The sequence below is a fragment of the Mirounga angustirostris genome, unplaced genomic scaffold (assembly GCF_029215605.1).
Source record: "Mirounga angustirostris isolate CCGP_5_RB_7025 unplaced genomic scaffold, mMirAng1.0.hap1 SCAF_8, whole genome shotgun sequence".
NCBI classification, from domain to species: Eukaryota; Metazoa; Chordata; class Mammalia; order Carnivora; family Phocidae; genus Mirounga; species Mirounga angustirostris.
The window spans coordinates 38,382,525-38,398,186 of NW_026991716.1; the positions used below are offsets into that span (position 1 = coordinate 38,382,525).

General features: G+C 45.7%; 1 protein-coding gene across 1 annotated transcript in view; it reads right to left on the reverse strand.

Moving 5' to 3' along the window:
* Positions 1-4,107: 4,107 nt before the first annotated feature.
* The window catches only part of TRERF1 (transcriptional regulating factor 1), a 202,534-nt gene continuing 190,979 nt past the window's right edge, over positions 4,108-15,662 (reverse strand). Inside the window, 3 exon segments of the mRNA XM_045866903.3 lie at positions 4,108-7,840; positions 10,994-11,205; positions 14,182-14,385. Of these exon segments, the coding sequence (XP_045722859.1) occupies positions 7,525-7,840; positions 10,994-11,205; positions 14,182-14,385 (732 nt within the window). The 3' untranslated portion in view covers positions 4,108-7,524.

Consider the following 15,662-nt stretch of genomic DNA (forward strand, 5'->3'; position numbering starts at 1 on the left):
AAAATAAAAAATAAAAAGATCAGGTTTATGAGAACATTTTGTACCATCTAACTAAAGTATTATGCAAATATATTCTCCCCCACCCAAGTAGGTATCACTCACCCTACTTTGTAGGCAAGAGAACCAAGGAAGAAGTAGCATGATTTTCCCAACATCACACAAATTGATGAAGATAGGAACAGAAACTAGTTTTGGGGTCCCTCAGACTAGCCTCTTTTCACTAGAACTCTGTCCATGTGGAGGCGTGGCAGAGAAGTGCAGTCTGTTTCTACACCAGAGTGTGTAAACACCACACCTTACGCCCACACCTCTACTATCCTTGACTGTGCCCGACGTTGGCAGGCTGCCCAGTGCCCTTTTCAGAGCTAGGTTCCCTCTCTGAATTGTGACATTCAAAGTTGGCTGGTCTCTCCCAGCCAGTGGGGTTCTCCAGTAGCTCTCCAACTCTGGTGTTACTTCTGAAGTTTGCATCCGTTTCTGTTATGGCACTTCCGCGACAGCTTTGCAGTCTGCCTCCTGCCCGCTTTGAGTAGTCTCTGCTGGGTGAGTGTTCTGCAGCCACAATGATGGTGACATTCACCTAATTTGATCCTCACAGGAAGACACAAATTTTATCCTAATTTTATAGGCGAGGACACTGAGGCTCAGAGATGAAATGACTCAAAGTCATATGAATTAGTTACAGCTGAACCAATAACCCTCTTCAAAATCCTAGCTCGTACATTTCTACCTCTGCAGTGGGTTACTCTGTGATGAGGTCTAGTTCTGTGTAAGTCCCTGTGGATTCGAGGAATAGAGATCCCTACTCCCCTACCTCCCTGGAAGAGGAAAGGGCTTATTTTTTTTTTTTAAGATTTTATTTATTTATGAGAGAGAGAATGAGAGAGAGAGAGCATATGAGAGGGAGGAGGGTCAGAGGGAGAAGCAGACTCCCTGCCGAGCAGGGAGCCCGATGTGGGACTCGATCCAGGGACTCCAGGATCACGACCTGAGCCGAAGGCAGTCGCTTAACCAACTGAGCCACCCAGATGCCCGGCTTATTTTTATTTTTAAAGACACATGGCCTGAAGTGTTCCTAGAACTGGAAAAGTGGGTTCAAAGCAACTTAGGGACTCGATACCCTCTCCATTTTTGAGGCCATACATGGTCCCTCTAATGGTGGGCTTTCCCTGCTTACAAACAGCTTCTGCTCCCCCAGAGCTCTGCCTGGCATGTGGCCATTGCTGGTTGCCTCTGGCTCACTGAGTTTCTCTATTCAGACCCTCAAATTTGGAGATTTGATTTGGTTCCCGCATTTTCCTGGGCCAAGCCATATTGGGTGTCACCAAGCAGCCTATGGGCCTAATAGAGTGGGGTCAGGTGCCAGCCCAGGTCCAGTTAACTGGGGGCAAAGGGGAGAGTCATTGTGAGGGGCAAAGCCAGGTCTTGCCAGCAGTGGGGCCGTAGGGGTGTGTTCTCTGCCATGGTGTGTAGGCAAGGACAGCGCTCTGCAGCTTGACCCAGCCATTATGGGCCTCTTCCCTACTACCTAAACTTTCAAACATCTGACTTACTGTAAGATGAGTAAGAGGCCAAACAATCCTAGGTAGTTGAGGCAAGTACAACTTGCTTTATATTCAGGAAGAATAAAAGTATGTGAGTCATATATTTCTAACATATTTTGATTGCACCAGCTGTTCTATTTTAAAGGACAGCCCTGGGCGCCTGGGTGGCTCAGTCGGTTGAGCGACTGCCTTCGGCTCAGGTCATGATCCTGGAGTCCTGGGATCGAGCCCCACATTGGGCTCCCTGCTCAACTGGGAGTCTGCTTCTCCCTCTGACCCTCCTCCCTCTCATGCTCTCTGTCTCTCATTCTCTCTCTCTCAAATAAATAAATAAAATCTTTAAAAAAAAATAAAAAAATAAAAAAATAAAAGACAGCCCTTTTCCCTTGATTGTGACGGCTTCACAGGTATATACTTATCTCCAAAGATACACCTCATCAAGTTGTATATGTTAAATATGTATAGCTTTTCATATGTCAATCATTTATCAATGAAGGGATTTTTAACAATGCCAATTACGGCTAAAAATGAAGTTACACAAGCAGAGGAAGTAATGACCTAAAACAACCCAAAGCAAGCAAAACAAGCATGTATGGCTGTTCTGGCCTTTACAACTCAAACAGATGCATTAAACAGTTACCTTGGGGCAGGGGGGTGGGGTGGGGAAGACAGCCCTTTTCAAAGATCATCTCTCTTATATAAAGGAAGTAATCAGCACTTTGGCTCCTTTATATGGGGATGTCTGTGATCCAAAGATCATCTATGGTTCAGTTAGGAACATATTATTCAATTTCTTAACATGTTTTCTTAGTTGTGTTTTGCTTGTGTCAACATTAAAACTCATCCTCATTCCTAGAGCACTCCTCAGCCGGCTGGCTATGGCTGAGGAAGGTAGACTGGGAGTCTGTGAAAGTCAGAATTGACTTTAGGTAAACTCAAGAGGCTTTATTTACACACGCACACACGCATGCACGCACGCACGCATGGATAAGCATACCTGGAAGAGGAAATTAATCAATTTATTTATTTATATTATTATTATTTATAATTAATCAATTTAACAAATCATTGCTGAGCACCTGATATACATTGCTGAGGGAGGCAGTGGTGTTAAGGGAGTTCAGATTATTAATAAAACATGACCTTTGCTCTTCCCAATGGAGGAATTTTTTTTTTTTATTAAAGATTTTATTTCTTTATTTAAAAGAGAGAGCACAAGCTGGGGGGAGAGGCAGAAGCAGACTCCCTGCTGAGCAGGGAGCCCAATGTGGGGCTCGATCCCAGGACCCTGGGACCATGACCTGAGCAGAAGGCAGATGCTTAACCGACTGAGCCACCCAGGCGCCCCTGCAATGGAGGAATTAAATCAAGTCCTAGGCCCTGTATGTTCTAAGTATTAAATTGGCAGAAAGGAATGTTGGTCATCTTTATATACTCTCTTCCCCCTTGTATAATAGTGTGGAATAGTGTCTTCTACATGGAGCTCATGAGTACTGAATGAATAAATATAAACATAGGAAAACGTCTTCGGATTGGACACGTGAACCTCTGCAAGCAGAATTTAAATTTATAACACTGGCTACATGCACACTGCTTCTAGAGGAATAGCTATTTTATTTATACAGAACTGTCTAAAACTGATAGCTAAATATGAAAGTAGGGTGCCTTGGTGGCTCAGTTGGTTAAGCGTCTGCCTTCAGCTCAGGTCATGATCCCAGGGTCCTGGGATCGAGCCCCTACATCGGGCTCCCTGCTCAGCGGGGAGCCTGCTTCTCCCTCTGCCTGCCACTCCCCCTGCTTGTGCTCTCTCTCTCTCTCAAATGAATAAAGTATTTAAAAATAAATAAATAGGGGCACCTGGGTGGCTCAGTCGTTATGCATCTGCCTTCAGCTCAGGCCATGATCCCAGGGTCCTGGGATCGAGCCCCGCATTCGGCTCCCTGCTCGGCGGGAAGCCTGCTTCTCCCTCTCCCACTCCCCCTGCTTGTGTTCCCTCTCTCGCTGTCTCTCTATCAAATAAATAAATAAAACCTTAAAAAAAATAAGTATTAAAGTAAAAAAACCCCAAAGAACCTAGATCAAGGTCTTGAACAGGTATGCCCCACTTAAAGCAAATTCTGTAGAAAACACAGAATGGAAATTCTTATTTTTCTGTTGAATAAATAAATTCAAAAGATTTATTTATTGGGGCACCTGGGTGGCACCCCAGGTTTGTTTTTAATCATAAAAAAGTAAACATACTCTAGGATTTGGAAATCCAGACTAGCAATGCATATATACCAGGGTGGACGGGATTTTGTGGCAAGTTCACCGTGAGCTACCCGTGTGTGATACTGAGCCCCCTAAGCTGCAGCCTGGGCAGTATGGTGTAGAGACCACCAACCCGTCAAGGGGCTCATGACCTGGCCTCTAGCATGTGTGTAGGGGGCACTTGAATGAGCCATTATATTTAATCAGCAGACCTCTAAACTGGTCTACAGAAACCAACGAACAGGTAAATTAGTATTTATCCAGCATTGAGAAGTCACTTCAGTGGCTAGAAAGAAGGAATGTTTAAGCCAAATGAAACTCAAAAAGATAACATTTTATTTTCAGAGCAGCTGATGCAGTATCGAATCAGGTTTTCACAAATAAATAGGACAGTGTCTATTTGGTTACAACTCTGTTTGATGAATGCCTATCTATAGGAACTGTAATAAATTTCTGAGAAGGTTAATGACTGGAACCTTTTAAGTAAAATTCTTCTGGCTCTCTTTCTGAAAAAAGGATTGTGAGAACTTAAAAAAAAAAAGCTTTTCACTCTGGGGGAAAAAACCAACCTAGAATGCCTCAGTTTTGTTTTGAAGGAATGCACCTTTTTAGGACAAGTCTATAAAACATCTTTATTTGTTTGTTACATATGATGTTTAAATATAACTTTGCTTTCAAGCTTCAAACTTTTTTTTTTTTAAGCCCCTGGTAAAATAAGACTTTTGGTTCACCTTAACAAAAACTGACCTAGGAAGAAACATTTTTAGCAAAATGTATTATAAAATTCACTAGAAAATACTGCCCTCTTTTTGCCAAAATGTTACATAAAATCCTTATTAAAAATACACACGTTACAAAAGAAAAAATTATGAAGATGCTAATACATAGTGCTTTGGATACGGACCAAGGGACCTGCATTCCGGGGAAAATACAGTTAAGTACACTAAATATTATGATGTCAACTTATAATAGTGCAAACCTGAATAAATTACATCCTGAAATGGGAAGGCATGCAAGTCATTTGCTGAGAATAGAACATAACGAAGCCAGAACAGGAAGCAATCACAACACTATTTAAAAATGTTTTCGTTTTTATTACATTAGTTTTTTTTCAAAAATACTTTTCTTTACAATAGAACTCCTAGAAAATATTTACAACCTTCCTCTAATAAAATATAACAGCAGTTAAATATATTTGAAAATAAGATGGGTTTTTCCATAAAATATATCTGTTAACTTTTTATATACAAGCTTTCTCAAAGAGGTCTAAATTCACTAATGAAAAACCATCTGATAGTAAACAGTAACGGTGTTGAAGACATTAATCTTTAGGAAGAGAAGTTCTTTGGGGCAGGGAGGGTGAGAAGCAAAAACAGAACACATACATGCAGGCAGAATCATTGCAGAAGGAAAATAAGTGCAATATTTTACCATGAAGTCAATATTTTAAGTTGATATTGTCAAGAAATACTTCTTCAGGAATTTGAACTGTCTCGTTAAGGAGTTCTTTGGTTATTTCAAGTCAAAGATGCTTACATTATACTGCATGAAAAATCAAAATTAAATTGTGCATTGCATTTTTTGCCTTGGCAACTCAGTTTATTTTTAATGTTTGAAACTGGAACGGCTGGGCAAATCTCCAAACACAGCAAGTACATTTGCTTTATAAACATGTTTCTGGGTGTTTGCTCCTTTGATAGATAAGCTTTCAAAGACCCGATAGCGGAACCATTCCAGAATCACTCTCAGACGCCGGCACACGCAGGGGGAAGCAGTCACCGGGACAGACGCAATCAAATCAGCTGATCTTACGGAATGGTTCTGGAACAATTTTGCCACAAAGTTGATGCAAACTGCCTAGGCAGTTCTAACTCGAAACAGACGAGAGAATAACCTGTCTAAAATGGCAGCAACAAAACCTTTCTTTTTGCCTTATAAGAAAGGATGAATGAAACTGCCAAGACCTTTTTTTTCTGAAAACAGAATGATGGAAACGGAAAGAACCTTTATATTTATCTTCCGTCCGTGGCTTTCCTGAGATTCAGAGAACACTGCCTAGGCGGGGCCGCGGTGGGCCGCCAAGCGTGTGCCAAAATGCTTCTGCCAGAGTCAAACTTAGAAGATGCTCAGGTCCTGTCCTCATACTTCTGCTGACATTCTCTCTAATGTCAAGCTCTTAATTAATGTGCCAGCAAAGTAGCCTGGCACGATGGGCCACACCTACACAAGCTGGGGGAACCAGCCTACCTGGGGTGGGGCAAGGCCTGAAAGCCCTCCTTCCGGGAGTCAGGCCGCAGGCCGCATTAATGCTCGAGGGGAGGCCGCCAGGGGCGGTCCTCTCTGCTGGGCTGCGTCCCAGGCTGAAGACACGTGCTCATTTGCCCCAACGGGGGAGGGGCAGTCTGACTCAGCTCAAAAGCCTGAGCTAAATGCCATTTTTGAAGGATTACAGGCTTATTACCTTCAAGTACAAACAGCAACCCTGCTACAGGGACAGGAGGAAGCAGAGCAGAGTTCTGTGACTTGGGGAATTCTAGAAGTGCTTTGGTAAATGACTTGAATGAATACATTCCTTGTTTGAATGCAAATATTGGTAGCTAACGTGGTATCTGAAACCATTATTGTTGGTCTTTAATGCTATTTCACTTGTATTTGCTATTAAATTGGTTAGGAAACAGTCCAGCAAAGGTGAATGACAGCAAAATCCCAGCGAATGAGGTTTCACAGTACTTCCGAGTGGCACAAAGTAATTCCAGAACTCCACGGACCATTAACAGTGTTGCAAAAAAGAAGGGGCTCTTCCAATCTGTAGTTTTTGGGCAAAAGAACACTTCTTGGTGTTCCAGAACGTGTGCCCCTCAACCACTCTCCCTAAACAGCCCTGGCAACTTCCTGGTTGGGGTTATTTTCCTCTAGACGGCTCAAGCCGGGACATGACTCTGCCAATCCACGAATCGGAACCAACTAGTTCCCTGGGGAGCAGGCAAGAGGACGCACTTGCTCTAGGAACCAGGTCCTCGGTAAAGCTCGGCCTTGGAGTGAAAGCCTGAAATTGTACAGTACTCCTGGAAACAGGCCAACGGTGAGAGGCGAGGCAGGGAGAAAACGTATTTTCACATTTGGTCAACTTTCCAAATGGTCTATGTGCTAGAGGAAAGCCGTGTCGCATGAGGGCTTGCTTTGCTCACTGGAAAGTTACCCCTTTGCACAGAATCTCCTGGCAGAGACTCCGGGTTCACTGCAAACTACAGAATGAGGTCAGAACAGAACAAAAATAACTCTTAGTGGGAAAGGACGGCCCAAGGCCCCAACACGAAGAGGGTAGCCTGCTTCACACACGCACACGCATCCACACACTCACGGCAAGCTTTGGGATCAAAGGCAGCAAGGATGGTTGACATCTGAAAGCAAAAGAACATTGAAGGTCAGGTTTATTCCCTGCCAGGAATGAGTTCGTAGGAATGTAGCCCAGATGAAACACCTCTTAAATAGAGTTGTGCCAATTATTTATTCCCTCCAACCTCCCACAGAAACATTGATTTTTTTTTTTTAAATAAAAGGAAAACAAACTGAAAAAAAAAATTTTTTTTTTTCCTAAACCTGAATGAAATGACCACTTTTTTAAACAGGTAGTTTAAAACGGTTACAAAGCGAGCAGGGAGTCCGGGTTTCCTGATGAACGAAGACGGAGGCCGTGGATGCTGGCTGTCTCTGCGTGACAAGCGGGGCTTTATAGTTCCGCGTCCGCCTGAAGCAAAACCGAATCTTGGTCATCCAAGAGGAGATCCGTGTCCACGACCTCGGCCTCTTCCATGACGCCTCCCAACTGCTGGACCACGTCGCCATCGAGGAGGTCCACGTCCTTGATGGGTTTGATCAGGCTCAGCTGGTCCAGGGGCAGCAGCCCCGGCGCCCCCGCGGTCCTCTCGATAGTGGCGGCCATTTCGGCGGCAAAAGCTGCCTTCTGAGCCTTTTGCCTCTGCTGTTCCTCCTGCTGCCTGTGTGTTTTCATGTGTGCATTTCGGCTTTTGATCTTGAAGAAGACTCTGAAGATGAAGAAAAAGAAGCATGTGAAACTGAGGAGATTGGAGTTCTTGGAAATCCGGGCGCCCTACAGGGAACAGGGGCTACGTGGTCTAATATCTGGTCTGGGTGGCTTTGTCAGGAGTCCCCGGGCCACCTAGGACCTCCTGCCCCTGTTGCCTGTCCTCTCCAAGCATTACAAGGGAGAGGGGATGGGGACGGGAGCACACATGCAGTGTGACAATGGAGGGTGAGGTCTCAAAGGTCTTCCCGTCCATCTGTGGTCTGCAGCACATGCCTTTCTCCTCCTTTAGCTTCCCCCTTTCTCGCCTCATCCCAACAGAATCCCAACAGAATCTGAGAATCCCTCAAGCATGCTGCTGAGCTCTCATAGTTCCCATAATAAAACCCATCATCTGCCTTTGGCTTCTGTCCCTGTTCTTCCACAAATTTCTTGAAGGCTCCACCTGATTCTTCACCCTTGGTATATTCCTCTTCCCTCCACCCTCTCCAACTGGACTCTTGTCCCCTCCACTGCAGCCCCAACCCTCTGCTCAAGGCCACCCATCACTCTGTGTGGCCAAATCCAATGCCCCCCATTCCATCTTTGTTGTACCTGACTTCTGAGCTGCACCCACTACTCCTTTTCACCTAAGATCCCTTCTCATTGGCCGTCATATTACAATTTCGTCCTTTTGGCGTTAGAAGGAAATAGTAGTTCTCAGCTGTGGTGATTTTGCCTCCCCAGGGACACTTGTTGATATCTGGAGACATTTTTGACTGTCACAACTCTAGGGGAAGGATGGTATTTCTCGAATCCAGTGGGCAGAGGCCACGGAGGTGGCTACATATCCTATAGCATGGAGGGCGGCCCCTTCTTCCACAAACAAGGACTGATCAGACCTAAATGTCACTGCTGAGGTTGAGAAACTCCAAGACAAGGGGCCCACAAACCACGGTCAGTGGACCAAATCCAGCCCACTGAATTTTTGTAAATAAAGTTTTATTGGAACACGGCCGTGTCTATTTGCTTATGGACTGTCTAGGGATGCTCTGCCCGGCAATGGTACAGCTGAATAGCTGTGACTGAATGGTTGTATGGCCTGCAAAGCCTTAAATATTTCTCCCTGAACCTTTTTCAGAAACTGTTTGCCCAGATGTGAGGCTGCCTCTTTCGGGAGAGGGGGTGGCACAAATACTCTGCATTCATTCCTGAGCTCATAAAGGGAAATGAAAAAAACCCTCTGATTTCTAAGACAAGCAGAGTTGATGAATCACAATTGCCCATATTGAAACTGTTTCATGTAATGAACGTAATTTCAGCAGCTAAAACAGGCATTCTGCAAACATTTGCCTGTTATTCCTACTCCGGAAAACCACAGAAAATATTTCTATTTTCCACAAAATCTTAACTGGAGTTATGGTATTAAAAGGTCCCAAGCAACATAAAAACAAAGACAAGAAAAACACTTAATGGATGTCACTGAGAGACAGCCAGAAAGCTCAAGATGCTAATTCTGGTTTGTTAAAATGTTCTTTGTCTCCACCTGGTGGGATAAAGAGTTGTGGCCTGTGTGTAGCCCAGTGAGTGGAGGTGTTGGCTCCCCTCGGGGGACAGGTGGGAGATAAAGGGCATCAGCCTGAAGATGGTTCCTTCAAGTCAGGAAGCCTAATGATCCATCTGGGGGCTCACTTCTCTGTGGTAAGATGAAGGTGATGCCTTGTCGTGGTTCTGAAGGGTATGAGAACACGGGGGGGGGGGCGCACTAGCCATCTCCCCCATCTCTGTGCTTCACGGAGAGAAGACTGTTGCTAATTCCACCTCACCGTGGCGAGTGCCACCAGACGGAGTTAGGTTTACTCAGAGGCTGAGAGCGCCAGCCTGGGTCAGGCTGCAGAGCCTGAATCCCGACTCAGATGGGCACTGTGACAAAGACCTCACCCTTTCTGTGCCTCATTTTCTCTGCTCGTCAAAAAAGCAGCTACTAAAAGTGTCTACCCTGTTGCGCCAAAGATTAAGTGAAACCATACCTGTGCAAATCCTTTAAAACCGTCTCAGGCAAATAGGACCTGATAAATGGCAGGGACTGGTAAGTTGTGTGAAATAGCCTAATGAGTATTATAAGCAGAGGTCCCAGTTGGCCTCATTCATACAACTAGGGAGGCAAAAGGAAGTCACTCATGACAACCCCTCCAAGTCAGGTGGACTCACTGAGAAGTGGAATTCTACACTGGATGCTGTGGGAGGGAACGCTGTGCATCTTATCATCAGTGATATTTTCCACCTAAAATAAACAGACCAATAGCATGGAGCAGTGGTCAGGAGCCTGGGCTCTGCCCTTCAAAAGAGATGGGTCCAAATCTCAGCTCTGCTCTCATTGGGGGTGTGATCTGAGGCAAGCCATATTTACCTAACTTTGAATCTTTATTTGTATGACAAGGATAAAAACAGCCCCTGCATCACCTGTGGTTTCTGTGTGAGGATTAAGATGAGCTCCTGCACATAAAGCATTGTCACAAAATGAGTGCCCAGCAAGCGTTAGATGTTACTATTACTGCCTACTGCCAGTTTTTCTCTCTTAGTTGTCTTAAATTATACATAAAAGGACAGGCATGACAAATAGGCTTCATCTCCTGAGTCATCCCGATCCACTGGTTATGCTTGCTTGAAGCATGCCGATGGCAAAGATTTGAGGTCCTGTCTTAAGATGACAGCGAAGAGTGCAGCAATCCGGTTAGTGATGTCTGCCCCAGACACAGGCCGGAGCCAGTGGTGGGGAGACAGCTCCTGATAGGTGTTTCAGAGCCATTCTCAAATCACTAAGCAGCAATGCAAAGAGAGTCCCACTCGTGACTACGGTTTGGGTGTGAAGGGATGGAGTGGGAATCCGAGTCCCACCCACCATTTCTGAAAAAGAGTGAAGTTTTTGTTACTAGAGGTTTGCCCTGAAGTTGTCTGTCCTTATTAGGCACGAGGATATCAGAATGACCATATTCTGAGTCAGAGACGAGGTCCACCCACCCTGAGGCTCTGTGCAGACCGCAAGGATGATATGAGGGAATATTTGGAGACACTGGGTTCTTTTTCTAGCTGAAGGAACCTCAGAGCATCTTGGCCCGGCCTCCCCAGAGCAATGATTCATCAGGAACTCAGTGCCCGGTCCAATTGCACGTACTTGCCGCACTCCTTGCAGGGGAAGATGGTGGTGGGGTCTGTCTCGCTGCTGGTGGTGCTATGAGAGGGGGAGCTCTTCACCGAGCAGTACCCGCTTTGGGTGCTGCCCGGCTTCTGCTTCCCACAGGGGGTGGCCCCCCGGGCTTTGGTCACCTGGTTGGTGCCACCGTGGATGCGGGCATGGCCGTTCAGTGCCTGTCGGGAGCTGAACACCTGGGGAAGAAAGGGAGTGACATGACACTACAGTCCTGAAAAGGAAATTAGGGTTATTAGTTACTCAGTGGTGAAACACAGGATACTTGAAACAGTGTCTAATGATGGTGTGCGGGGGTTTTATGTAAGCAAACTTTGGACATAGGCATGGAAAGGTCAAGGTCAAATACTACCACTGCGCCCCTAAAAAAAAAAAAAAACACATCATTGTTACAACCGGAAGACAGGAAGCACTTCGTGCGGCACGGTCTGAGGGACAGAGCTGCCGTCTAGCAGTCAGGGCACTGGGGGCGAGATCCAGCACCTCTGTCTCACAGGGAGGGCCTCTGGGCCATTTCCCCTCTGGACACCTGATTTTTTTTTTCCATCTGTAAGGTGAGGGAGTTGGTCAGCTTTCAAACTCCTTTTTTTTTAAGTTGGAAATGACCTCCCCTTCCCTGCCCTGCCCCCCTTTTCTTTTCTCCTCCCCTTTCCTTTCTTTCTTTTACTTTAAGAAAAACAAATCAAAACAAATCAGGTCTTGCTCAAAAGCTCAAAGTTAAAAGCAGAGGTGCTCTGGCCGAAATAGAGGCAGCACCCTGGAAGTGAGCCAATTTGCTCAGCTCTATCTCCCCACCACAGAAAGCCTTAGCACCCCAAGAAACACAGTTGGAAAGACACTGATTAGCTGCTCTGATAAATTCTGTGTATTACGTCCAAGCCTCAATCAGTGGCCAATTGTCGAAGCAATGTTTCAGACTCCCAAATTTTACTGCGGGATGATAAAAAGGGGCAGGACGGACCTGGACAATCTTTTGAAACTTGCCATAAAGCAGGTTCTCCCAACCTCAGTACGACTGACATTTGGGGCTGGATAGTTTTTGTTGGAGGGCGGCCGTGTTAAGCAGGACTTTTAGCAGCATCCCTGGCCTCTGCCCAGGAGAAGCCAACAGCACCTCTCCAGATGTGACATAAATGTCTCCAGACATTGCCAGAGGGTCTTGGGGAGCAAAATCATTCCCAGTCGAGCACCGCTCCTGTCAAGAGATGCAATCCACTCCCCTGAATTCAAAGAGCCCCGACTTCCAGCTTGTTAAACACATCAGCTAACAGCCACACCCACGGAGCTGTAGGTGGTTTGCTCTGTGTGAAATTCATGAGTTCTGTTTATGGTCTTACTGGGGAAAAAAATAAATCTATGGCTGATTTAACAACCCAAACCTCCAGGCTTAGGCAAGGAATAAAACCAAGATGCTTTTTCCCTGTGAATTTTAAAAATCACTAAAAAAAAAAATCCAGCTTGCTGAGCATTTCTGATTGGGAAAAGTGAAGGATGACTTCCCACTCAGTCAAGGATTTACTGTACACCAAAACTATGAATTGACGAAACAGTGAATTTCTAAATAAATTCACCCAGAAGTATTGTCATTTAAAGTCACACCTTAACCATCCCTGAACAAAAGCGCTCTATACAAAACGGAAATGATGCAGTGACGCTTGCAGGTCATTAAACATCAAAGACAGAAACAAGCTAGCAATTTCTTAGGTTCTTTTCACAGCTAATGTAAAGTGTATGTATCTTTTTTTTCTTAATTATTCATTTTTTTTCTCACTTTTTCATTTTTTTCTCAGACGTTAATCAAGTGAATTTCTGCTTTAGGATCTAAATATTTTAAAGACTATTGCTTTCTCCATCTAAGTGACAGAATCCTCAAGCAGCACTCAATACACTCTGGAAAACAGTATTGTCCTGTATAATATACAAGCAAAGATGTATAATATATAAGCAAAGATGTATACCAGCTTGGAAAAAACGGCTTCTTGTGAAGGAGTAACGTTCTCATTTTTTTGAGTAATACCTCTAGAACTCACCTGTATAAGGTGTGCCTGGCTTTAAGAAATCTGATTCGGGAAAAGGTCATCAATTCAGACTACTGGGGGACCGGTGGGCGACTCAAAGTCTAAAGTTAACAGCTTAAAAAAATATATCCTTTAAAATAAACTGGGAGCCTTAGACCAGACCAGTATAGATTCTGTAAGGCCTTCCTTAGTGCTAAGAATGATCAAACGGTAAATTTGTTTTATTTTAGCTAAACAATATTTCCAACGTACCTGAAATGTACTATATTAAATAATTATACAGACTCCCCTTCAGCCTGTTTACATGATTAATTTACTTAGTAAAAATTTTTTTGGTTCTCCCCAAAGAGTACCAAGGTAAACTTTAAGCTAAATCTTTTTTTTTTAATTTTTAAAAAGACTTTTATTTATATGACGGAGAGAGACACAGCGAGAGAGGGAACACAAGCAGGGGGAGTGGGAGAGGGAGAAGCAAGCTTCCCGCGGAGCAGGGAGCCCGATGTGGGGCTCGATCCCAGGACCTTGGGATCATGACCTGAGCTGAAGGCAGACGCTTAACAACTGAGCCACCCAGGCGCCCCTTTAAGCTAAATCTTTGTAACAACTTTCTCAAATTTCAAATTAATGACATTTGAATGAGTAACACTTGATGGAATATGAAACTTTGCAAAACCTTCTGGACAGGTGAGATGGCCAGGAATAGCGTCAAGTTGCAATGAAAGGGCAAAACCTTCTCTGTGGGCTCCCCCACGGCATTTCAATGCATGCTTTACAGGGCAGGACCTGGTGTCACACGGCCCCGCGGGGTGGAGGGGCACCAAGAAACACGGGGTGTAAGTTCTGGAGTCCAAGGCTCACTGCAGAACCATTCACGGCGGCTCTGAAGAGCTCTGGATCATACGCTTCCCGGGGGACGGGGACCTTCTCTGTGGCCCCTGAGCGCCCAGCACAGCAACATCTGCCGGCTGAACAAATAAGGAAACGAAAAGACAGGAGACAAAACCATGGCAATGTGGAGTCCCCTCTGAAACTTTCCTTGCTGCAAGTGCACCCTTTCTAAAATGCCCTGTCCTTAAAGCCAGGCACAGCCCACCGCCCTCCTAGTCCCAGGTCCCCCGAGGACGCAGTGACACTTACAGCCCCGCAGTTGGGCATCTCACAGATGAAGGAGCCGGAGGGCTGGCCGAGGGCCTGCAGGGGCGGCCCCTCCGCGGGAGCCAGCACGGGGCCTGGCGGCGGCTCGGGAGACTTGGGCACTTCACTCTCCTCTTCTCTCGTGGATTTCCTATCTTCTTCTGGGTCCTCCTCCTCCTCCTCTAACTCTTCTTCTTCTTCACTCGTCTGGTGGTGAGGCAATAAAAGCAAAAGAGGGGACATCCCCAAATGGCATTTTTAGTGATAAACAGAGCCACCAGCCAGAAGAGGAGAGAAGGGCTGAACACGGGGATCCTGTCTGCCTAAGGAACGGCGACCGAGCCCTCTGGGGAGGGCTACGGCCTCTACCAGGCCGGTCATTGGGCGCTTGGGGCTTTGAGGTCGGGGAAGTGCCCCTGCCTCGCTTTGGGGTCCCCTCACCACTTATATAAAAATATGTTAAGGCAGGGAGGAGAGATTTCTGTGTGTAGAGTTTCTCGCCCTGGTTCAAGACCAGCAGACCTTGAAACGGATTAAAACTTGCTTGTGAGCAGCTCTCTCTCCCCAGAGCAGTGAGGAGGGCTTTCAAGCAGGAACGATACTGTGGAAACCCCTCTGGAGAGAGACTAAAGACCCATATAATGATTTGTTTCCAGGCCTTATGATACATTTCCGTACGAGACGCCCCACATGTCTGATCTGACTCAGGGCCTGTGAAAAGCATGGGACCCATGGTGCTCTGATGGGCTCCTGCTTGCTTGTGTCAAAATGGAATCCAAGAGTGAATGTCAACAACTTTGTGGAGAGGAAAGGGGAAGAGATAACCCCCCACCCCCTCACCCTGCATTTTTTTTTTTTTTTTGGACTGTCTTCATGTGCTTGGAGAAATGCCTTCCAGAGGCATTCTATGAAAAAGAACATGAAAAATATTAGTAGCCTCGCTGCTACTCTGTCCCCTCCCCCTACTTCAGAACAGCAACCAAGTGGAGAACAAAGCAGAAAGTCCAGTCTTCCTCAGAGTTTACAAGATAGTAAGTCACTGGAGCAGCCTGGTGTCCTACTGTGGGAGGGTTGGGATGGAGGCCAGGGACGCAGGAGGCCCTCATTCTACTTGTTTAACTACCTTACTCTGCTTCCTCTGTCCTCATGGAGGGATGCTGGCTCCTGCAGGGTGAGGAAGGCCTGAGGCCCAGGGAAAGGGAGATCTATGTTACATCAATCTCATTCCAACTTCTATTTCACAGCACTTCACAGTTTACAAAGCATTTTCATGTTTGCGGGCTCACCCAACAAGACAGAAACATCCTCCCATTTTACAGATGAGGACACAAAAGGCACGTCCTGCCGCCTCCACCCCTGACAGGTCAGTTGTATCATCTGCCAGGCTCTGCTTAAAGCACATGGTTCCCAGTTTGGTTTATCCCAGAGAGGGATGTAACTCTGGGGGAGCTTACAATTCTTAGAACCCAGAAGCAAGAATTCCC